Source organism: Ovis canadensis, chromosome 16, assembly GCF_042477335.2.
Source record: "Ovis canadensis isolate MfBH-ARS-UI-01 breed Bighorn chromosome 16, ARS-UI_OviCan_v2, whole genome shotgun sequence".
Classification (NCBI taxonomy): Eukaryota; Metazoa; Chordata; class Mammalia; order Artiodactyla; family Bovidae; genus Ovis; species Ovis canadensis.
The window spans coordinates 53,398,328-53,423,600 of NC_091260.1; the positions used below are offsets into that span (position 1 = coordinate 53,398,328).

At 41.6% G+C, this 25,273-nt stretch overlaps 1 protein-coding gene across 1 annotated transcript in view; it reads left to right on the forward strand.

The window, feature by feature from the left end:
• The window catches only part of ADAMTS12 (ADAM metallopeptidase with thrombospondin type 1 motif 12), a 407,364-nt gene that overhangs the window by 281,012 nt on the left and 101,079 nt on the right, over nt 1-25,273 (forward strand). Inside the window, exons 14-16 of the mRNA XM_069555948.1 lie at nt 1,892-2,012; nt 13,967-14,211; nt 15,869-16,007. Of these exons, the coding sequence (XP_069412049.1) occupies nt 1,892-2,012; nt 13,967-14,211; nt 15,869-16,007 (505 nt within the window). The remainder of the gene's footprint in view (nt 1-1,891; nt 2,013-13,966; nt 14,212-15,868; nt 16,008-25,273) is intronic.

Sequence of the window (25,273 nt, forward strand, 5' to 3'; positions counted from 1 at the left end):
AGGGAAGTCCCTTTTTATATTTTTTAATCCATCCCCTCTTGGTAGATATTTTTAAAAACACTTTACTATGTTGCAAAGTATGTTTCCCTGGCTCGTTCCAAATCAGTGAAGAAATGAAGTCACTGGGAATAGGATGTGTAAAGTTTAGCTTATTAGAAGATGATCAAGCTTGACATAAATACATCACTTGTGAAGGGCTGGCATTTTACCTATGGCCACTGAAGGCACATGTCCAGACTGTTTCTTTCCTTTCCATCGTGATTAGTGTGATTGAGTTTTTTAAATCTCTTAGCATTTTGTGTTTCCCAATGGGTCAAGTGGCACAATCTTCAAACATAAAGAAAGTCAGAGATGGTTAAATGAGGAATGGTGCCATTTTCTATCTACGGGCATTCATTCTGTATTTAGCTAGTGGAGGAAGAGTATATTTAAAGACCTAAATGGTTATTCCTTTCAGGCAATTCAAGGTGGCTTTAAAATAAGAAAGGAACTTATCTTTGAGAGAAAAAAAAAAAAAAACTACCTGGGCACAATTCTTCTTCACAAACAGAAAAGAAAAATCCCGCTAAGAGAATATGGTGTGTTTTCCCTCTTTCTATCATTGAAATGTGGTTAAGGAATAAAAACCATAGAAAAGAGCCAGAGACAAAGGACTTCAGCCGAAGCTCCTGTGTTTTATGACTTTCCATCCAAATGTTACCATTCTTGGGTATCTGATGGCACCAAACACCCCAAGTTTAATACTCTCCTTTTCCAGTATGGAAATTAGATGGGAAAGACTTGGCTGTACTGGTAGGCAGAGGAGAAGGAACCAGTGGAGAGGGAAGGATGATGATTGGGAAGGACCAACGGACAGAACACTGAGAAAGGATCGGGTCCAGGGCACGTGAGCAAGATTAGTCCTGGCTCAGGAGAGAAACAACCAGTTTCTCCTGTGTAGTTGGAAGGAAGGAGCTCAGGATGGCTGGGATATGATAAGTGTGATGTGTGGTAGGGGCTGGGATCATAGGAGGCTCCCAAGAGTCTGATGTGGGTCTGCACGTCCGAGATGTCATCCCGTGTGGGACTGGGGTGGTCTCAGCATGAAACCAGGGAAGTAAAGGGAGTGAACGACTGACTGTAGGTGACAATGACTATACCATTGCCTCATCCCTGGGAATCTCATTAGAGAGGAGAGGGTATGAGCTTTGCACATCTGAAAGAAATTTGCTGCTCCAATGACTCATGATTCCAAGATGTTTTTCACTGTTTTGTTTTTGAAACTGTTTTCAATTCTGCTTCTCACTCAGGGGAAACTGCAAACCCATTCAGTGTATACCTCGTTTCCCTCTGAGCAGTGTTTCCTTTATCATCAGTGGATGCTTTGAGTATTGCTCTGGCCACCACCAGGAAAAGGAAATGTTTTTTTTATAGACTCCATTTCTATTCTTTATTCCTCTTCCTGCTGTGTACTAGAGAAGGAAATGGCAACCCACTCCAGTATTCCTGCCTAGAGAATCCCATGGACAGAGGAGCCTGGTAGATTACAATCCTTGGGCTTGCAAGAGTCGGACATGACTTAGAGACTAAACCGCCACCACCACCTGCCATGTACAAGTCAGTGTTCAGTATTTCTGTGTCCTAATCTATGGGAGTTAGTGTTTTAGGGCACTTTCCAGTTGTTTCTTGGATACCAAGTATGCATCTTGGCCACCAACTCTGTAGTCAATACCTGATATAGGAACAATGACTGATGTGTACATTTTTTATGTAACATAACAAGTGTAAAACACATGTGCCTGCCTTCAGCCCTGATCTCATCCAGAGAAAAGTGGGAAGAGGAGTCAGTGGTCCAGGGCAGGCGTGGCATCTCCTGCCTGTGTCTCTCACCCTTAACCTCTGTTCTCCGCAGATGGTCGGCTGCGATTATGAGATCGACTCCAACGCCACAGAGGACCGCTGTGGTGTGTGCCTTGGGGATGGCTCAGCCTGCCAGACTGTGAAGAAGATGTTTAAGCAGAAAGAAGGATCTGGTAATAAAACAAATAATTGTAGTGGCGGGGGACTGAGGATGAAGGTCAAGATGGAGTGCTGTTTTTTTTTTTTAGCAGATTGTAACTTTTTAAGCAGATTATAACTTTCACAGAATTCAAAATAGATATAGCCTTGGCTACAAAGGCTCCTTGGCAGTTGTAGAAAAGGGATTGATTGCTAAGCGACTACAGGAAGCATTACGTTGCACTAGGGATCTAAGATGGCTGAGTGGCTGCCCATAGGACCAGGTTTAATCATGTGATCCCTGGGAGAGGATCCAGGGCTGAAGGCCAGTGGACCAAGACCTGAGGGAGAGAAGGGATGAAAAGCTGGTGGAGAAGGATGCAGACATGGGGCAGGTTCCATAACTGAGGGCAGAGAAGCCAGCAGTAGGATGAATCAGGATGTAGCTACATCCAGAAGAATCAGGATGTAGCTTTAGGACCAGAGGAGAAGCAAGGCAGGGTTACTTCAATTTGCTCTTATTCCCAATCCCTCCCCATAAGAGGGTCTCTCCCAGTGGTGCCTTCAGTCTCTCCAGGTGGCTTCTCCCAGCTAACATGCCCTCCTTGCCCACACCCCACCCTTCCTTCCCCATGATTACCTTTTTTGAGATTTCTTCCTTTAACAGCTTCAGGCTACTAATGATCTTTGGGGTTGGAGAGCTCATCACCCTCGCTCCTCCCCAGAAATAACCAGACAGGAAAGGGAGTATCATTAAGCCAGTTACATTACATGGGAGCCAGCATAGCAGTTGTTGTACTTCAGAATTTTGCCCGCCCAGGAGAGGAGTTGAGACAGTACAAGTCAGCTCCCATCAATCATTGCTTGAGGCTACTCTGGGGAGGTAAGGGGTCCAGTGGTTGATTCTCTGGATTCCAAGGAAAGCAGGTGCTGGGAGTAGGGAGGCCAGTGTGCTCCACTCAGGTATAGATGGGACAGTACCCCTGTGCTAGGGCTGGGGTGATGCCCAGGGCAGAAGTCGGATCCTGGGGCACCTCCCTTCTAGACATGCTTACCACCTGGGATGAACTGACTAACTTTGCCCAAGAGATTATTCATTAAGTGACCTGTTGTTCCCTAGTACACATAATAGTGAATAACCCAAATTTAACATCCATCCCGATTTTTTGATCTTTGGCTATTGAATCAGTAAGGTAAAATTATAAAGTGAAATGCTTGTCCTGCCCTTTCAAATTATCCTTGTGGAATTATATTTCATATCTACTATTTGAAAGCTTTATTATGCACAAAACATCTTTTGCATTTTAGTAAGGATGTCTATGACAACCCATTTGTCTCAAGTGTATGGTCAAGTGCTCTGTGATAGCTAATATTTATTCAGTCTTTACAAAGGTGTTATGTAAATACTTTTCATTATTTAGATGTGACCTTATTTACTTGGATTAGTAAAAGTCAGACTTAAAATTGCATTCCTTTATTTAACCTCTGTTTTATTTCTTTTCTGTGGGGCTTTGTATCTTTGGCCTCAGACATGGTCTGCTCTTAACATTATGGTGTGCGTGCTTAGTCTCTCAGTTGTGTCCCACTCTTTACGACCCTCTGGACTGTAGCCCACCACGCTCTTCTGTCCATGGGATTTTCCAGGCAAGATTACTGGAGTGGGTTGTCATTTCCTTCTCCATAACAGAGCTTCCCTGATAGCTAAGTTGGTAAAGAATCCGCCTGCAATGCAGAAGACCCCAGCTCGATTCCTGGGTCAGGAAGATCTGCTGGAGAAGGGAATAAGCTACCCACTCCAGTGTTCTTGGGTTTCCCTGGTGACTCAGCTGGTAAAGAATCCACCTGCAATGTGGGAGACCTGGGTTCAGTCACCAGGTTGGGAAGATGCCCCAGAGAAGGGAAAGGCTACCCACTCCAGTATTCTGGCCTGGAGAATTCCATGGACTGTATAGTCCATGGGGTCGCAGAGAGTCGGATATGACTGAGTGACTTTAACTTTCACTTTCTCCATAATGTTATGGTAACTCCTTTGAAAAGCAGAGTTTTCATTCTCAAATCTCTACCACTTAACCTTTTAAGCCCTTAGGAAATCAGGCTTTAATTCTGGGATCTCATCTCTGCCCTGGTGTCCTAGGGGTGAGGAAAACGGACCAGAAACATCTTGAGTTTCCCTCCCTCTACCACGCCTACCTCAGAAACTGCAGTCCATCTGGCTGTATGCCCTCCACTGAGCATTTTTATCCCCATTGCCTTTCCGCTTTCTGATGGCTCTTGACAGCCAGAGAGTGTGTCAGCTTTATGCTGTTTTTGCCCTGACGGCTTTCTCAAAGTCCTTTGGCATGGCCACTCACAGCACAATGGAGAAACCCAGTAAGCACTCATTCTAAACTCTTCAACACCCAGTTAGGGGTCTGTGTTCCATATACCCACTGGACACTGGCCAGAACCCACTTTTGCTACATGCCCCAAAAAGCTAGAAACATTGTAAAGAAGCTGGCTGCCACCACCACCACTCCCAGATTGAGTGAGGCCAAACAGTAATAGAAAATTTTATGAAAGAGAATCAGATTGTATTGGAGAAGATGATTTATGCAAAGGCCAAAGTCAAAAGAGAAAGCTCCTCTCCTGGAAGACACGAAATGTATTATTTTCTGTACTTGTTTACCTGCTATCTTGTGTTGTTGCCCTTTTTGCACCTTATATTGTATTCTTTTTTTCTAACACAATGCAATCTGAAGGCTGAATTGTCTTTCATGCTTTTTCTCCATCCAGCCTCAAATCAGCAAATACAAAGGATGTATATGAATATATATATATATATATATATATACACAGTAGGTATTCAATTTACTCATGTAAATTTCAGTGAAAAAAGTCTTTCATAGGATGGATTCTATATTCCTTTGACAATAAAGGAAGCAAATCTTTATTCTCTAGTTATGATGCTGAAGCTGAAGCTCCAGTACTTTGGTCACCTCATGCGAAGAGTTGACTCACTGAAAAAGACTCTGATGCTGGGAGGGATTGGGGGCAGGAGGAGAAGGGGACGACAGAGGATGAGATGGCTGGATGGCATCACTGACTCGATGGACATGAGTCTGAGTGAACTGTAGGAGTTGGTGATGGACAGGGAGGCCTGGCATGGTGAGATTCATGGGGTTGCAGAGTCTGAGTGACTGAACAGAACTGAACTATGTTGACATAATATCTGAGTAGGTATTTTCTCCTAGATGTCCAGCCTGTGGTTTTGCTGGAGTGTTATAACTCCTTTGTAGCACAAATATTGTTACGATACTGCATGCTGCTGCTGCCACCAAGTCACTTCAGTCGTGTCTGACTCTGTGCGACCCCACAGACACGGCAGCCCACCAGGCTCCCTCGTTCCTGGGATTCTCCAGGCAAGAACACTGGAGTGGGTTGCCATTTCTTCCTCCAGTGTGTGAAAAGTGAAGGTGAAAGTGAAGTCGTGTCCAACTCTTAGCCACCCTATGGACTGCAGCGCACCAGGCTCCTCCATCCATGGGATTTTTTAGGCAAGAGTACTGGAGTGGGGTGCCATTGCCTTCTCCACAACACTGCATATCCAGTATTAAAATATTGGGTTTTAGTCACTTTCTGATTCTAGCCCAAAGATTGTTATTCATTTGCTCAGTTGTGTCTGACTGTTCACGACCCCCATGGACTGCATCACACCAAGCTTCCCTGTCCTTCACCATCTCCTGGAGTTTGCTCAAACTTGCATCCATTGAATCAATGATACCATCCAATGATCTCACCCTCTGTCATCCCTTTTTCTTCCTGCCTTCAAGCTTTCCCAGCATCAGATCTTTTACAGTGAGTTGGCTCATTGATGAGCCAGCCCAAAGATGGAAATCTCCGAATCCTTCCTCTTTTTGTGCATGTCCTAAAGTATTCTTTTCTCTTTGTCTCTCCACCCAGAGCTGCTGCTGTTGACAGCAAGCTGGTCATGAGGTTCCCATTTGCCCTCAAGAGTCTGTGGCTTGTGGCAGTTCCTTCTGGAGAATTATTCCCAGAACAAGTGTGTGTTTGTAGCTGTGACACGAGACTATGATTGATTGAAGATTGCTTTTTTATTCCAGGACTTGTGCAGGAGATCCCCAGAACCTTCAGCCTTAAGAACAGCCTATCACTGTTCTTAACCATGACCTTGAAAGAAAACCCAGTTCAGTTCAGTTCAGTTCAGTTCAGTCGCTCAGTCCTGTCCAACTCTTTGCGACCCCATGAATCTCAGCATGCCAGGCCTCCCTGTCCATCACCATCTCCCGGAGTTCACTCAGACTCATGTCCATTGAGCCCGTGATGCCATCCAGCCATCTCATCCTCTGTCGTCCCCTTCTCCTCCTGCCCCCAATCCCTCCCAGCATCAGAGTCTTTTCCAATGAGTCAACTCTTGCAAAGTGGCCAAAGTACTGGAGCTTCAGCTTTAGCACCATTCCTTCCAAAGAAATCCCAGGGTTGATCTTCAGAATGGACTGGTTGGATCCCCTTGCAGTCCAAGGGACTCTCAAGAGTCTTCTTCAACACCACAGTTCAAAAGCATCAATTCTTCGGCACTCAGCCTTCTTCACAGTCGAACTCTCACATCCATACATGACTCCTGGAAAAACCATAGCCTTGACTAGACGGACCTTAGCTGGCAAAGTAATGTCAGGCAACACTGAAAAGCAATGAACTTGGGCAACAGGTGCAGACTAGCTCTTGTGGCAAAATTATCTCCATGACTAGGAAATAATGAGAATATGTGCTCAGTCACTCACAAGGATTCAAAAATCCTTCAAAGCTTGCATGACCACGCTGACCCATGGCTTCTGCCTGAGTTCTCTTTTTTGTCCTGCTTTACTCTGGCTGTCAGCTTTTTTCCCAGAAGAGCTATAGTTGAAAAAGTCTGCGTTAGAGATGTCCATGGCAGTCATACCCAGTACCGCCTCCTCTCTGGCTGCTGCTGCTCTTGATGATGGAGGCATGAAATACTAGTCAAGCCTTTTTCTATATTTTTTGTGTGTGCTTCTAAGAAACAGAGAGGATAATGTGGAGTTGAAGTATGCTCAGAGGCAAAAAGATGGGGTTACTGGTCTAGATTGCCATTGACCTTGGGGAAGCCACCTCTCTGGGCCATTTCTGAGGCCCCTTCAACCCTCCATGGTGTATTTTGTCTTCTGCCATTCCCAGCACCAAGGCTGATCATTTGTTGATATCTAAGTGTTGAAGCTGGGCAGAGTTTTTTGGAGAAGGTGTCTTTATTCATGGCTGCCCTGGAATGTCTCAACAGCTAAATTTCCATCTTTCTCTGGGAAGAGGAACTCTGCTTAGTAGATCTGACACTGCATACTAGATGGTGACATCTACTCTTTTAAGTAGGACCGTGCTTGGGGAACGAAAGGGCTATCCTCTTGTAGACCCTCCATTCAGTTCAGTTTAGTCGCTCAGTCATGTCCGACTCTTTGAGACCCCATGAATTGCAGCACGCCAGGCCTCCCTGTCCATCACCATCTCCCGGAGTTCACTCAGACTCATGTCCATTGAGTCAGTGATGCCATCCAGCCATCTCATCCTCTGTCATCCCCTTCTCCTCCTGCCCCCAGACCCTCCATAATAACTTCTATTTCCTCTCATGGAGAAAGAGGGTAAAAAAAGGCATCTAGGTATAGTACATGGTTACTGTGATGGAAAGTATGTTCAGTTTGAAGAACTTAGGCCCAGAGTACACTACTATGTACAGGAACTCCCTGGTTCATTTGTTCATTCACTCACTTGCTCTTTTACTTGAGAAATTTTAATTGAGCACTTATTGAGTGCTTGGCATGGGGGACAGAATAATGAATAAGATGGTGACTCTTCCCACTGCTTGTTTCCTCACACTATCTGGGTGATGGAACCACCAAGAATCCACTGTGACATTTCGCTCTTAGGGAGAATTTAAATTAAGAGCCTGTTTCAAAAGGAAGTTGGGAGACTATTAAGCCCTCTTCTTCCAAGGGGACCACCAAGGTGCCACCCAGAGCCTTGGCCTTCATCCCAAACTTTTGCAGCTCATTCTCTTTGGTCTAGAACATTGACCCCTTGTTGCCCAGTTCCTCAGCATGATTTATTTCCTGCTGCCTAATCTCCTTGATTCTGTAATACTCACCTACCTTGATCTTTAATATTAGCTAGCTCTTTTCTGGTATTTTTTAAACTTCTTGCACTTAATCCATTGACCTCCTAAAACCACCCCTCTGGACTCCTTTGGCCTTTATTGGCTTCTCTTGACCCCTCCAATGCCAGGTCCTCTGACCACTAACCCAAATCCTTGGCTTATTCTCATGGACCTGCTTTGTTTTGATGTTGGCAATAAGGGACCACATTCTCTGAGCACCCTGGAACTCTCCTACAACTGATTGTGTCACTTAACTCAGGACCCAAACCACCAGCCTTGATTCCTACCTCCTTTATTTAGTCCTAAGCAGAATGTGTTCAACTTTTGTTTCAAATCTTTTTATGGAACTAGAACAGTTACTGTATAAAGTTCACCTTTAATTTTATATTTTAAGTAACACATTTGCATATCTATTGAGTAGATTTGATGCACATAGTCATGTTACTTTAAGTCTTTTGGCACAATACTTAATTCAGTTTCCACTGTCTAATATACCTTACATACAGTTTTTCTTTTTCTTTTTTTTTATTTTTACAATTCAACATGCTGAAAAAAAGGTCTAGAGTCTAGAGAACAGAAGAAACACACAGAATGTTCTTAAATTCTTGCTACTAGCATCCGTATCTTTAGAAGAGATTTCCAGAATGGAGAAAAAGCAGCAGCTGCCTGAAATTGTGTACTGACCCCCTGGATCCCATCCTGTATTGATTTTGTCTGTTTATGTATTTAGTACTTCTGGCTGCAGTTCCCTAGGTTCTGCTACTGATCTTCACGGTCAAAAGATTAAATTCACATAGAATTCAGAATTGACAAAAATGATAACTTAAATGCCCATCTTAATTCCATAATGAAGCACATTCTGGACTTTGGCTTGGGGCCTCTAGGCTCTGTGACAAACTAATGTGATCATGAATATGAAGAGAGCCCACTAAGAGCACTCACAGCACAGGTCAGGGCTGTGGCCTCAGTGTTGAGTGCAGGGTCCATACAAGTCTGGGGAGTGGGACTTGAGATGCTTTTAAGAAGAAATGATATGGCTTCATGACTCAAAGTTGCTCCTAGGGTGTCCCACAATATTCAATTTATTTCCTATTGATGTAAGAGAGAATAGGGACCATTCTGGGGCTTCCAGGATGATGCTAGTGGTAAAGAACCTGCCTGCCAATGCAGGAGACATAAGAACACTGATTTGATCCCTGGGTCAGGAAGATCCCCTAGAAGATGGGATGGCAACCAGCTCTAGTATTCTTGCCTGGAGAATCCCATGGACAGAGGAGCCTGGCAGGCTACAGTCCGTAGGGTTGCAAAGAGTCGGATATGACTGAAGTGACTTGGCACAGCACATACGGGGCCATTATATGATTTTAGAAAGGTGAAATGACATGAGGAGGTCAGTGTCATAGAAAGACTAGTTTGCCAATGACATACAAAATTGCCTGGAATAGGAGAGCCCAGTGCTGGAATATCAACCCAGGTCCAGGAGATGAGGGCCTGGACTAAAGAAGTTCATGTAAAGGGGATGAGAATCACATAAGAAAACATCCCAGAGACAGAATTGGAGGCAGAAGTTAGGAGATAATGGTGAGAGAGGATATGGCTTTCTTGAAACCATATTTACCAAAATACCACCTTTACTTGGAAACTGTCCTAAGTCACACTTTCTGGGAAACCTTGAGTTGGAGGGAGTAGGGAGAATGGACACTTTACACAGAAGTTCTCCCATCAGAAGAGCTGAAAGACTTCCTGGGCTCAGGACTGTGGGCCTTTACCCTGGAAGTGTTCAGAGTCAGGAAGCCTCTGTCTGTTCCCTCTGCTGTTTCCACCGGTTTCTATTGGATTGGCCAAAAAATTAATTCAGATTTTTCTGTAAGATCTTATGGAAAAACCTGAATGAACTTTTTAACCAACCCAATAACAAGAGGATCATAGTTGCTCATGGTGTGTTCCATGACTCCAGGCCCCTTCCTACCCTATTTTGAAATAATTGAGGCTAAAGTTCCAAATCTGGAACACTTTAATTCTCAAAGACCTGGCTGATGAATACAGTTCTATGTAGCTCTTCCTCACTGTGATTTGTGAGAAGGTCAAATGCAGGTTTGAATCTGAACCAGACACCAATGTGTCACTGCCGTCAAGCCAGGCTTCAGAAGAGTGATCTGTCTTTCCCAGGCAAAAAAAAAAAACAAAAAACATCTTTCCTCACAGAAACCATGACATCTTGGCCTGCAGTGAGGATCGTCTTGCTTGCCACAAACTGACAGAACAAATTTTTTTTTAAAAAGGAAAAGGCAATCTGGTAGCTGTAGATAAATTGCATGGGTTAACAGTATGACCTCTTCATAAACACATTTTTATTTGAAGTGACAGACTGGAAACAAAATAAGCCAGTGAGCAAATCCCTTTTTTAGAATAGTTGGATAAGATGCATATTAGCACAATAATCCACTGTTCCTCCTATGATATGTCTTCAGAAGTGAGGCCAGTCTTCTACCCCATCCTCAAAGGTCATGAATATTCTTTTAGCTTAAGATTTTTAGACTCAGAGATGGTTTTTCCAGGTGGTCTCCGTGGACAAAGAAGAGACTCCTTCTTTGAGGTCAAGATTACGTCTTTCTGCTTTCCCCAGTACTGGTGCAAAAGGATAATGTTTACTGGGGAAAATGAAAGAAAAGTGATTTGCTGAATGAATATATTAATCTTTCTTACTATTTGAGGGATAGTCTTACCAACCCTGTAAATTTTCCCTTGACATCAAATAAATGTCTCAATAACCCTTCACCTCTACAGCTTTTTTTATATGATTCTCATTTCTGTAAAGAAGACCCATGAATATGAGACATTCAAGGGGACTTTTTTCATGTCTGTTCTACCAATCATATTTTTTCATTAAAAATGCTGTTTTAGGTATTTAACAAATCCTGGTTATAGATATGTGTGTGTATATATATATATATATACACACATACATATGTGTGATATAGCATAGATTGCCTCCTCTCTTGGAAAACATTTCTTCATTTTGTAGATAGATGGTCATTCCCTTCCACCTAAATGTCCATTAACAGTGTGTTGGTTAAAAAATAGGTTTATGTCATTTTGGCAGTTGTTGCAATGCTCAAAAATGTGGAAAGATATGAGAGGTACATTAAATTTAAAAAGCAATAGTTAAAATGTTCATATAGTATGATATATCACTTGTTTAAAAAAGCATGTATGTGTGTTTATAAGTACAAAGAAAGGTTTCAAAAGAGAATCCAAGAAACTATTAAGTGTAATTATCTTTGAGATTTAAGACTCTGGGTGGAGGGAAATGGAAACTTTTACTTCTCATTTTATACTCCTCTCTATTGTGGGCTATTTTGTCATGTGTAAGAGTCTGTGGATATGTTGTGGTTCTTTTTAACTCCAAATATCAGAATTCTATTTTTTGGGTTTCATTTTTGGTGTTTTTTTACAAAAATATATTATAAATATGTATTACGTTTGCTCATGGCTAAATCTGCCTGTTTACACCTTCTGTCTACAAACTGTTCAGAAGCAGATATTGTATTCAATGAAATCTTTTATTTTAAATTTGATATACTTCCCCTTTTAATATGGCAGAATCTACACACAATAAATATTTCTAAATTTAATATTCTTAAGTGGAAATAAAAAGCAAACTCTTGGGGGTTGTTTTCTCATCTATTTCTCATAGCTTTTTTATTTTGTTTGGTTTTTTGTTTGTTTTAAGACAAGGGATATGGTGGTTATCATACTATTTAATGGACTTTCCAGATGGCTCAGTGGTAAAGAATCCACCTGCTAATGCAGGAGACATGGGTTCAATCCCTGGGTCTGGAAGATCCCCTGGAGAAGGAAATGGCAACCCACTCCAGTATTCTTGCCTGAGAAATCCCATGGACAGAGGAGCCTGGCAGGCTCCAGTGTATAGGGTCTCAAAAGAGTCAGACATGACTGAGCGACTAAACAACAGCAGCATCCTATTTAATGCCAGTTGGCTTTTCTGCATGAGCTCTGCTACAAGAAGCTCTGCTATGGCTATAGGAAGCAGTGTTCCAAAGTTTTTAAAACAATTGCATTACCCTCAATTATATGTGATAAATATTTTGCCCTGCTAGTTGTAAATTAGTAGTTTTAATCAAGTGTCTCGGGTGAGTTTGTAAGGGTCTAGTGGAGTTTAATCAAGTACTCCATGCCCTACACTTTGGTTCCTTTGGATGGCAGCTGTGAGTTTGAAAAATAGAGCTGAAGTTGTGGCCTGTGCACGGCTTCTGAGTAAATCATTCCTGCTGGCCTGTTGTGGGTTTTAACACCCAGGATTCTGTGCTGTGTTAATGTCTGAGGGAAAGAAAGCAGTCGGGGCACTTTTAGGTGACAGAGATGAGGGCTTGCTTGTTAGTCAGTATAAAACCTAGGATAAATCCAGCGGGAAATGACCAGGATGATCAAGATCTTAAAATGAAGTTTTGATACAGGATGCTTGGGGCTGGTGCACGGGGATGATCCAGAGAGATGATATGGGGTGGGAGGTGGGAGGGGGGTTCAGGATTGGGAACTCATGTACACACGTGGCGGATTCATGTCAATGTATGGCAAAACTAATACAGTATTGTAAAGCAAAATAAAGTAAAAATAAAAATTTAAATTAAAAAGCAACGACAAAAATAAATAAATAAATGAAGTTTTGCATGGAAAAAGTAAAGGAACACAGAAAATGTAGCCTAGAAATGGGCAAAATAATTGATTATCAGCACTAGGAAGGATGTCAGACATCATCTCATTCAAGCTCCTTCCTTTTACAGATGATATTCAAAGCAGTTGAATAAGTTGATGGACATCATGGAGCTTATTGTGGTGCAGAAACTAGAACTGATGTCTGACTCTCACGCCCAGTACACCTTTCCCAGTGCCTTCCCCAGAGTCTTTCCTTTCTATAACAGCTATAAGGTGGTGAACATATGCTTCTTATGTTCTTAAGAAGCATAAATAAGATGAATGCATAAAGGGCTTAGCTTAGAGTCTGGCAAAGAGAGGAAACCCTTCATGTTTTAATTCCATTTCTCGCCTTTAGGTCTCCTACCATAATAACCAATAAGCGAGGATAAGACTGTAGCTAGAATTGATCATGGTCTTTAAGTGGATGTTCTGTTTTTTGAGAATGTTGGATTAGAACACATGAGAATAAAACATGTTTATATTTCATCAAAACATAAGAAAATATGAAAAAAAATTTTAATGAATATAATTGTCCAGCAATATAAAAAACTGTGCTCAGAGCTGAGTTTCTCATCATAAGTTGTATTCAAGTGTACCAGGTGGCAATCAATCCAAGATTCCCTACAGAATTCTCTTAATGAATTTAAGCTATGATTAAATTATTTCCTCACCTGTTTTTAATTTTCAGGCAATGAGGATGAGGCAAAAGATTTAGCCACTGCAAGTGTTCAGGAAGATAAATCTGATAGCAGCAACAAATGGGGAGCAAAATGCAAATGGGAAGCTGGCTAGGGGCTGTAACATTTTGAACTATCAACAGGAAATCACAGAAAAATAAATGCTGGATCAACCACAAAACTTCAGAATCTGATCTTCATTTATTACACCTCTCCTCTCATAAAACTGATTATGTACTAAGTCACAAAGCTCCTGAGATTTCTACTCATGGCCAAGCTCCTTAAAGTTCCCCATGAGTAGTGCATCTGCTAGTCTCAGTACCCACCCAGCAGGAAGACAAGGACACTAAATGGTGGAGATGCTGAAAAGAGCATAGATAATGGTTGGAAACAGATTGTGTTTGGCTAAGCTTGCATGCCTTTCTTTCCTCCTTAGGTTATGTTGACATTGGACTGATTCCAAAAGGAGCCAGGGACATACGAGTAATGGAGGTTGAAGGAGCTGGAAACTTTCTGGCCATCAGGAGTGAAGACCCTGAAAAATATTACCTCAATGGAGGATTTATTATCCAATGGAATGGGAACTACAAGCTGGCAGGGACCATCTTTCAATACGACAGAAAAGGAGACCTGGAGAAACTGATGGCCACGGGTCCCACCAATGAGTCAGTGTGGATCCAGGTAATGCAGAAATGAAGGAAACTGCTGACATTTACACTAGTTAGGATCTTTCTAATTTTCTTTTCCTAAGTATTTGCTAGAGGATATGGCTCTAGTGGTAAAGAACCTGCCTGCCAATGCAGGAGACATAAGAGATGCAGGTTTGATCCCTGGATTGGGAAGATCCCCTGGAAGAGGGCATGGTAACCTGCTCCAGGATTTTGCCTGGAGAACCACCATAGAGAGAGGGGCATGGCAGTCTATAGTCCATAGGGTCATGAAAAGTCAGACATGACTGAAGTGACTTAGTATACCTTCATTAAGAATCCTTAAACCTTTTAGCGAGGAACAAGGGGGAAAATCTTTTATTGCCTAAAATTGCTGAAACTCTCATGATGGAATGTCAGGGGCCCTAAGATCATCCATGGAGTTCAGTTTCCAGTATGGTCAATATAGGCTATTTATTTCAGAATGAGTTTTTTCCTTGGATATGAAAATGATAGCACCAATCTATGTCAGCCTGCTATGAGTTTTCAAACAGCTTTCCAGCAGTGGTGATGAACTGACATGGTTCTTCCACGTGGTCTCATGTGGTTGTCCTCAGACAAAAGATTTGACTTTCTAAAACCCTTGGAGGAGAAATATATTTATATATAGGATATGCTCTTCAAAGGCAGAAGTGATTTGTCTACCATACTGGCAAAGAACTATAGAAAAGGAGTGGGATAATTATACCAGCAGAGGCAAGGCAGGTTGGGGATTACAAATGGCCCAAGAGATAGTGACATCTAACTGTATTCAGAATTTAGAGGAAAGTCATTTCATAACCAGAGATCAGAGCATTCACAGAAGCTGGAAGTCAAGGCTTGACAGCCATGATCCATAAATGTCAGGAGACCTTACATTTTAGAGGCCCACCAGGGAAAAGTTTAATATATGGGGACCCACAATTCCATGGAGCAACCAATCCACCACCTCTAATGTAAGATGAATCTATTTCAAACACCTGATAAGTAGATTGCCTAAAGGAAAGGGAAAGGAGGAGAAGGTCCCAGATTCTGATTACAATTTTGTGCTTTGGCTAAAAACCATGACCATTTTAGCCCCAGAATTATATGCTGTAAAGAAATCAGCCTAAGAGCTGGAAGAGGGCATCATAAAGCAATAACAACAACAACCAAATTAGTGTTTACTGAGTGCTAACCGTATGCCAGGCACAGATCCAACCGTATCTAATAACATAACTATTATTTATTTAGCCCTCATCAACAATCCTTAGTCATGGGGTGATTATCCTTACCTTGTTGATAAGGAAAGTAAGGCACAAGAGATCAAGGAAATTACCCATAACCACAAAATTAGTAGGTATGCAAGGGCACAGAGTGACCTACCAGCTATTGTTGGAAAGGGTGCTCTGGTTAATCCCTCAGAATAATTCCCATATGATTAGATTTCCCATGGGAATTCAGTCAAGAAATAATAGATTGGGGCAGATTAGATGTAGATGTATATAGACTTACAGGTGGGAAGTAGATGTATTTATTTAATGGCGTTTTTTCCAGTGCATGCCTTTATGACTACTTTAAAGGGGTGGACATTGGGCAGGATTTTTATGTGACTGTGATTTGCAGTGTAAGGTCACATCAGAGTTTTGCATGACCCCTCTCTTGCCCTTTAGCTTCTATTCCAGGTGACTAACCCTGGTATCAAGTATGAGTACACAATCCGGAAGGATGGCCTTGACAATGACGTGGAGAAGCTGGTGTACTTCTGGCAGTATGGTCGCTGGACAGAGTGCAGTGTAACATGTGGAACAGGTGAGAACAGATGCTCTCTCTATAAACCACGTCAGCTTCGGAATAAGCCACAGAAACAGTTCAAGCAGGCAGTTTGCACTCATGCCCCTGGGTCTGCAGGGTTCTACAAAGATGGCCCAGGGGCTTTTATGAGTAGTAAATGTGTCAGACATGGTATAAACAAAGAGGCAGGGTTTTTTGTTTGTTTGTTTGTTTGTTTTTTAATCAGCTTTATATACTATCCTCATGAAACGTTTGTTTACATAAAGAGTTACAAGTCTTTTATTTATTTTCTGTATTTATTTATTTGGCTTTGCCGGGTCTTCATTTCAGCATGAGGGATTTTCCGTTGTGGTATGCTAACTCTTAGTTGCAGCATGTGGGATCTAGTTCCCTGACCAAGGGTAGAACCCAGCCTCCCTGCATTGGGAGCTTGGAGTCTTAGCCACTGGACTGCCAGGGAAGTCCCTACATGTCTTTTTATTTACTTATTTATTTATTTTTAATTGGAGGATAATTGCTTTACAATATTTTGTTGGTTTCTGCCATACATCAACATGAATCAGCCATGGGTATACCCATGTCCCCTCCCTCTTGAACCTCCCTCCCACCTCCCACCCCATCCCAACCCTCAAGGGCGTCATGGAGCTCAAATCTTGTGCTTAGCAACAACCTGTGTGTCTTTTTAAAAATGAAAACATAAAGATTTATAACTGCTCTAGTTGAGGACCACAGAAGTCAAACCACCTACCAGAGGCATCCTTTCCATTATGGCCACATCCAGACCATAACCAGCTCTCCTGATTCCTAGCCCAATGGTCTTCTTCTGTCTCCAATTGAGCAGTTTTTCATACCTACAGGAATAATAGTTTTCTCTCATAAAATCAAGCATTGGAGAGGTTCCTTGCTGTTAAGTATGTCAGGATAGGACAAGTTCTGCTGCGGTAACAAATCAAAATCTTAGGAACACAGTGAAGGTTTATTTTTATCCCATTCTAAATCTGACATGGATCAGATGACCCTGCTTTGTCCTGTAGCTGAGACATCTGAAATTGTACCACTGGGAGGGCAGAAATTGAAGAGGCAGACTGGCCCTTCATAATGGCCATGGCCTGGAGTGATGCAGACCACTTCTGCTTAGGTTTGATTGGCCTCAGCCCTGTAGGCACAGTCCTGCTGCAGACAGATGCTAGAAGCTGGACAGGAGCATGTGGACATTTGTAGAACATGGGCTCTCAAGGTCTCTGAAGGCAGGAGTTGGGGTTGTTCTGGTACTTGGGGCTCTTCACTCATCTGGGGGCTTTAATAGTAAACTCTAACTCTCTTTTCTTCTTTTGGATCCTGTCCAAGTCTGTTCTGGAATTTTCTGCCTCTATTGTTACTACTGCCTATAGAATGAGGGCAACTAGCACTAGGGCTAGTGCCTGCCAAAGCAGGAAACATAAGAGAAGCGGCTTCGATCCCTGGATCAGGAAAATCCCCTGGAGGAGGGCAAAGCAACCCACTCCAGTATTTTTGCCTGGAGAATCCCATGGACAGACTGCCGGGCTATAGTCTATTGGGTTGCAAAGAGTCAGACACAACTGAAGCGACTTAGCACGCATGCATGCATTGTTACTACTGCCTATAAAACAAGGACAACTATATGCTGAAACGCCAGAATCAGCAATCCAGGAAAGAGAATCAAAGTGATGGAGTGAAGGAGCCAGGAGAATACAGCCTCCTTCTCCCTGGCTTCCTCTCATATACTTTGCTCCACTTGTCCACTTGCTCCTTCTACCCCCTGCCCCCCGGGAGGAGTCATGGAAAGAGATCCAGCAACAGCGAGACAATTTTTGTATTACTGATTTCTTTCTTTCCCTCCTTCAGTATAGAAAACCAAGGGCTAACCTTTGGAAGGGAGAAGGAAATGGCAACCTACTTCAGTATTCTTGCCTGGAGAATCCCATGGACAGAGGAGCCTGGTGGGCTACAGTCCATGGGGTCACAAAGAGTTGGACATGAGTGAGCACACAACCTTTAGAAATAACAGGTCATATGTTCATTTAAAAATGTGTGATGTTTTGAAAACCCCAAACCTCTGGAAATCTGTCCAGGTCAAATGTGCACTGACAGAAGCCTCAGGGGCATCCGTGAGAGCCTGTCTTGCTGTTCCTGCCAAGTATGCTGCCTAGGAGGACTGAACACGCTGAGAAGCAAAAGCTACTTAAGCAGAAAATAAGAAAATATTTCCCTGAGGACCAGCTGTGAGGAACATGAAGTCATTGAGACTTCATTGTGGTTAACAAATACTTTTTCAATTTTGCATCCCTTTTTTTCTCTTTTCTGTGCAAGGATTGTTGTTGTTTAGTTGCTAAGTTGTGTCCCACTCTTTTGCAACCCCACGGACCATAGCCTGCTAGGCTCCTCTATCCTAGGATTTTAAGCTTTAAGTTTGAATCATTTGTCCCAGGATACTACAGAGAGAAACTCAGCCAGTCCTGCATGAGCAGGGCCTCCTCAGAGAAGAAGAGAACATCATCTACCCCCTCCTGCATGGGTTGGACCCTTTGCATGACTTGTGTGATATTTCAGAACAGGGGAAATACAATATAAATGGCTGATTGGTGTGAGAGTCATAAAGGTACATCTGCAGTTAGCAAGGAGATGCAACAGCCTTACCAAGTGTGAATTGGGCCTTTGATTTTGATACACCCTGATCCTTCAGTTGCACCTCGGCCAACTTGGGCAAATGTCACTCTGCTTATTAAACCTTAGCAGAGCCATCATAGTGTCCACATGCTCACTTGAATTTCAGCCTCTGCTATCTATTCAAATAGCACTGTGCTGTCTTTGTTCTGGCAGAGAAGAGTGACAGCATATCTACCTTCATACTCTCAGACAGAGAATGAAATGCTAATATTTACACAGGACACTTACTGTTAAATATAAAGATGGAAGCATGCCTGAAACACTGAATCATTTGGTGGTGTATTTTTATGTCAGATTAAAACTTTATATATTATAAAACTAACTTAAATACGTTAATGAAAAAAATTTTTTTAAATCAGCATCCTAACACATATGCACTTTGGTATTTTGCTTTATTGCCCTTCAATATTCTTGTTTCTCATCATAGATGTTTATGTGAAATAAAGTGAAGTTGCTCAGTAGTGTCCAACTCTTTGCAGCCTCATGAACTGTAGCCTGCCAGGCTCCTCCACCCATGGGATTTTCCAGGCAAGAGCACTGGAGTGGGTTGCCATTTCCTTCTCCAGTAGATGTTTATAGTTGTGTGCATGTGGATGGATTTATGTACACAGACACACATGTTTTCATTTAACATCCTAACATAGATACCTTTCCATGTATTATTCAGTCTCCAGAGCAATCATTTTTAGGGACACATTATATTTCATTGGCAAGACAAAGCAAAATCCCCTTAGCCAATTCCTTATTGATCATCACCTTGTAATGAGCATCTTTGGGCCCATGTAAAGAATGATCTCATTAAATGTTAATTTGTAAATGTAATTTCTAGGTTGAAAAAGTAAGATATACCAAATATTAAGAAATTTATTATCAAATTGATTCCCATAGTAAAAGGGTTGCAAATGGATAGTAGCAATCATTTTATTTTATTTTACTTTATTCATTTTGTTATTGTGTTATATTAGTTTTACACTCTTTCACTGGAAAATATTTCAAACATCCCAGCAAAAAAAAGGAGAATGTCATAACAAACTCCTGTATATCAACCACTCAAGTTTATCAGATCTTATTATTATGTCATGTTTATTTCAATCTTCATTTTTAAAAAATAAAAAATTGCACAAATATACTTAAAGAGCACTCCCTAATTCCACTCTCTTTCCTTACTCTCAGAGTTAACTAGGGTCAATGTTTTGTTTCCATGTGGGAGAAACTCTGGAGGAATGGCAAAGAGAAAGAAGATCTTGGCAGTCATCTGGGGAAGTAATATTAGTGGCTTGAACTAAAAGTAAGGTGGTACACACTGCTATATTTAAAATAGATAACCAACAAGGCCCTGCTGTGTAGCACATGGAACTCTGCTCAATGTTATGTGGCAGCCTGGATGGCATTGGAGGCTTGGGGGAGAAAAGATAAGTGTATATATATGGCTAGGTCCCTTTGTGGTTTACTTGAAACCATCACAACATTTTTTGTTAATCGGCTATACCTCAATAAAAAAGAAAAAGTTTAAAAGTAAGTAAATAAAAGGAATCCAAATTGGAAAAGAAGTAAAACTCTCACTGTTTGCAGATGACATGCTCCTCTACATAGAAAACCCTAAAGACTCCACCTGAAAATTACTAGAGCTAATCAATGAATACAGTAAAGTTGCAGGATATAAAATCAACACACAGAAACCCCTTGCATTCCTATACACTAATAATGAGAAAATAGAAAAAGAAATTAAGGAAACAATTCAATTCACCATTGCAACGAAAAGAAGAAAATACTTAGGAATATATCTACCTAAAGAAACTAAAGACCTATATATAGAAAACTATAAAACACTGATGAAAGAAATCAAAGAGGACACTAATAGATGGAGAAATATATCATGTTCATGGATCAGAAGAATCAATATAGTGAAAATGAGTATACTACTCAAAGCAATCTATAGATTCAATGCAATCCCTATCAAGCTACCAGTGGTATTTTTCACAGAGCTAGAACAAATAATTTCAAGATTTGTATGGAAATACAAAAAACCTCGAATAGCCAAAGCAATCTTGAGAAAGAAGAATGGAACTGGAGGAATCAACTTACCTGACTTCAGGCTCTACTACAAAGCCACAGTCATTAAGACAGTATGGTACTGGCACAAAGACAGACATATAGATCAATGGAACAAAATAGCCCAGAGATAAATCCACACACATATGGACACCTTATCTTCGACAAAGGAGGCAAGAATATACAGTGGAGAAAAGACAATCTCTTTAACAAGTGGTGCTGGGAAAACTGGTCAACCACTTGTAAAAGAATGAAACTAGATCACTTTCTAACACCACACACAAAAATAAACTCAAAATGGATTAAAGATCTAAATGTAAGACCAGAAACTATAAAACTCCTAGAAGAGAACATAGGCAAAACACTCTCTGACATAAATCACAGCAGGATCCTCTATAACCCACCTCCCAGAATTCTGGAAATAAAAGCAAAAATAAACAAATGGGATCTAATTAAAATTAAAAGCTTCTGCACAACAAAGGAAACTATAAGCAAGGTGAAAAGACTGCCTTCTGAATGGGAGAAAATAATAGCAAATGAAGCAACTGACAAACAACTAATCTCAAAAATATACAAGCAACTCCTGCAGCTCAATTCCAGAGAAATAAATGACCCAATCAAAAAATGGGCCAAAGAACTAAATAGACATTTCTCCAAGAAGACATACAGATGGCTAACAAACACATGAAAAGATGCTCAACATCACTCATTATCAGAGAAATGCAAATCAAAACCACAATGAGGTACCATTTCACACCAGTCAGAATGGCTGCAATCCAAAAGTCTACAAGTATTAAATGCTGGAGAGGGTGAGGAGAAAAGGGAACCTTCTTACACTGTTGGTGGGAATGCAAACTAGTACAGCTAGTATGGAGAACAGTGTGGAGATTCCTTAAAAAACTGGAAATAGAACTGCCTTATGACCCAGCAATCCCACTGCTGGGAATATACACTGAGGAAACCAGAACTGAAAGAGACATGTGTACCCCAATGTTCATCGCAGCACTGTTTATAATAGCCAGGACATGGAAACAACCTAGATGTCCATCAGCAGATGAGTGGATAAGAAAGCTGTGGTACATATACACAATGGAGTATTACTCAGCCATTAAAAAGAATAAATGTGAATCAGTTCTAATGAGATGGATGAAACTGGAGCCAATTACACAGAGTGAAGTAAGCCAGAAAGAAAAACACCAATACAGTATACTAACACATATATACAGAATTTAGAAAGATGGTAATGATGACCCTGTATGCGAGACAGCAAAAGAGACACAGATGTATAGAACGGACTTTTGGACTGTGAAGGAGAGGGAGAGGGTGGGATGATTTGGGAGAATGGCATTGAAACATGTATAATATCATATAAAAAATGAATCACCAGTCTAGGTTTGATGCAGGGTGCAGGATGCTTGGGGCTGGTTCACTGGGATGACCCGGAGCGATGGTGTGTGTGTGGTGAGGGGGTGGTGGGAGGGGGATTTGGGATTGGGAACATGTGTACACTCATGGAGGATTCATGTAGATATGTGGCAAAACCAATACAATATTTTAAAGTAAAAATAATAATAATAATTAAGATAAATAAAAGTAAGGTGTTACAGGTAGAAAAATTATACAAATGTGGAGATATTTAGGAGGTGGAGTAGCCTGGACTTAGTGGTTGATTCAGTTTGTCTGTTGGTAGGGAGTTTTTTGAGCCTGAGGGATGGTTGAAAGGTAACACTCAGTGTTCTCCTTTGCATAACTGGCTAAATGTGGTTTTACTCACTGAAGCAGAGAGATGTGACAAGAAACAGTTCTAAAGAGTTTATAATTATGTGAATTCAGTTAAAATGCATGTGAGATATCCAAGTGAAAATATCCAAAGGCAGCAAGTAGCATGCTTATTTTAAAATATATGTCAGATTGTCGTCTTTTTCAGTTTGGACTGCTATTACAAAACACAGCAGACTGGGAAGCTTCATTTCTCCCAGTTCTGGAGGCTAGAAATTCCAAGGTCAAGGTGCTCACAGATTCAGTTCACAGTGAGAATCTTCTGACTTGTTGGCTACCTCTCACTGTATCCTTACATGGCAGAGAGAGCAAGACCTCTCGTGCCCCTTCTCCTTTACATAAGGGTGTCTGTTCTGTCATAAGGACCTTACCCTCATGACCCAATTACCTCCCACATGCCCTACCTGCAAATACCATGACACTGGGTGGGGGAGGTGGTAGGACATCAACATATGAATTTTCATATGTTCAACAAATGTTCATTCCATAGCACTGTCCTATCAAACCTATTTTATCCAGAGTAAATTCCTGTTGTAATTATTTTACTGTCCTTCAGTTCAGTTCAGTCACTCAGTTGTGTCCAACTCTTTGTGACCCCATAAACTGCAGCATGCCAGGCCTCCCTGTCCATCACCAACTCCTGGAGTCTACCCAAACTCATGTCCATTGAGTCAGTGATGTCATCCAACCATTTCATCCTCTGTCGTCCCCTTCTCCTCCTGCGCTCAATCTTTCCCAGCATCAGGGTCTTTTCAAATGAGTCAGCTCTTCGCATCAGGTGGCCAAAGTATTGGAGTTTCAGCTTCAACATCAGTCCTTCCAATGAACACCCAGGACTGATCTGCTTTAGGATGGACTGGTTGGATCTCCTTGCAGTCCAAGGGATTCTCAAGAGTCTTCTCCAACACCACACTTCAAAAGCATCAACTCTTCTGCACTCAGCTTTCTTTATAGTCCAACTCTTATATCCATATATGACCACTGGAAAAACCATAGCCTTGACTAGACAGACCTTTGTTGACAAAGTAATGTCTCTGCTTTTTAATATGCTGTCTAGGTTGGTCATAACTTTCCTCCCAAGGAGTAAGTGTCTTTTAATTTCATGGCTGCAGTCACCATCTGCAGTGATTTTTGAGCTAAAAAATATAAAGTCAGCCACTGTTTCCACTGTTTCCCCATCTATTTGCCATTAAGTGATGGGACCAGATGCTGTGATTTTAGTTTTCTAAATGTTGAGCTTTAAGCCAACTTTCTCACTCTTCTTTCACATTCATCAAGAGGCTCTTTAGTTCTTCTTCACTTTCTGCCATAAGGGTGGTGTCCTCTGTATATCTGAGGTTATTGATATTTCTCCTGGCAGTCTTGATTCCAGCTTGCGCTTCATCCAGCCCAGCATTTCTCATGAGGTACTCTGCATATAAGTTAAATAAGCAGAGTAACAGTATACAGCCTTGATGTACCCCTTTTCCTATTTGGAACCAGTCTGTTCCATGTCCAGTTCTAACTGTTGCTTCCTGACCTGTATACAGGTTTCTCAAGAAGCAGGTCAGGTGGTCTGGTATTGCCATCTCTTTCAGAATTTTCCACAGTTTATTGTGATCCACACAGTCAAAGGCTTTGGCATAGTCAATAAAGCAGAAATAGATGTTTTTCTGGAACTCTCTTGGTTTTTCAATTATATATTTCTTTATGGACTTTGGAATAATAATTTATAGGCTTGATTTAAGCATGATTTCCTATTTGTTGTTAAGTCACTAAGTTGTGTCAAATTCTTTGCAACCCCATGGACTGCAGGATACCAGGCTCCTCTGTCCTCCACTGTCTCCCAGATTTTGCTCAAACTCATGTTCTTTGATTCAATGATGCCATCCAACCATTTCATCCTCTGTCACCTCCTTCTCCTCCTGCTCTCAATTTTTCCCAGCATCAGGGTCTTTTCCAATGAGTCGGCTGTTCCCATCAGGTGACCAAAGTATAGGATTGATTTCCTTTAGGATTGACTAGTTTGATCTTGCAGTCCAAGGTACTCTAAAGAGTCTTCCCCAGCACCACAATTTGAAAGCTTCAACTCTTTGGTGCTCAATCTTCTTAATGGACAAACTCTCCCTTTTGGATTCTTTTTATTTTTCTCTTTCCTGTCTTTTTCCTCCCCTTTACTCTCTATGTGCGCCCACTTTTCCTAGTTTTGGCACTGTTTTCCTGACCACCCTGTGGGACTTCGTTTTAGGACAGTACTTGTTAAGGTGGTTCAGAGTTGCCTCTCCTTGTGACATTGAAAATACGTTAGGAATTATCACAGAGACAGCAGGCAGCTTGGTGGAGTGTTTATGCGACAAGCTGAGTCCTTACTTTGCCACCTTCCTAGGCCTGAAGTTCATGAGTTAGGATCTAAGAAGTTTGTGGTGAGGGTAGTCTCCTTCCCACCTCAGGTGGAGGAGTTAAAGCTCTGAGACTTCACTGGAGCCAAGTACATGGCCACCACCGACAATAGCTTCTGACAGACCCTTCACTGAAGTCCTGCTCACCCTTTTGTCAGGATTTTTACTTACATTTAAGCATTGTGGCATTTTGGTTTTCCCTTTTAAATAGTTCTAATTGAATACTTTTTATAATTTTGCATATTACTGAACTACCAGTAATTTTACATATTTTTTGTTTTTGTTCAGGGAAGTCACGTCCAGCTATTTACGACTCCATGGGCTGAAGCATGCTAGCTTTCCCTGTCCTTCACTATCTCCTGGAGTTTGCTCAAACTCATGTCCATT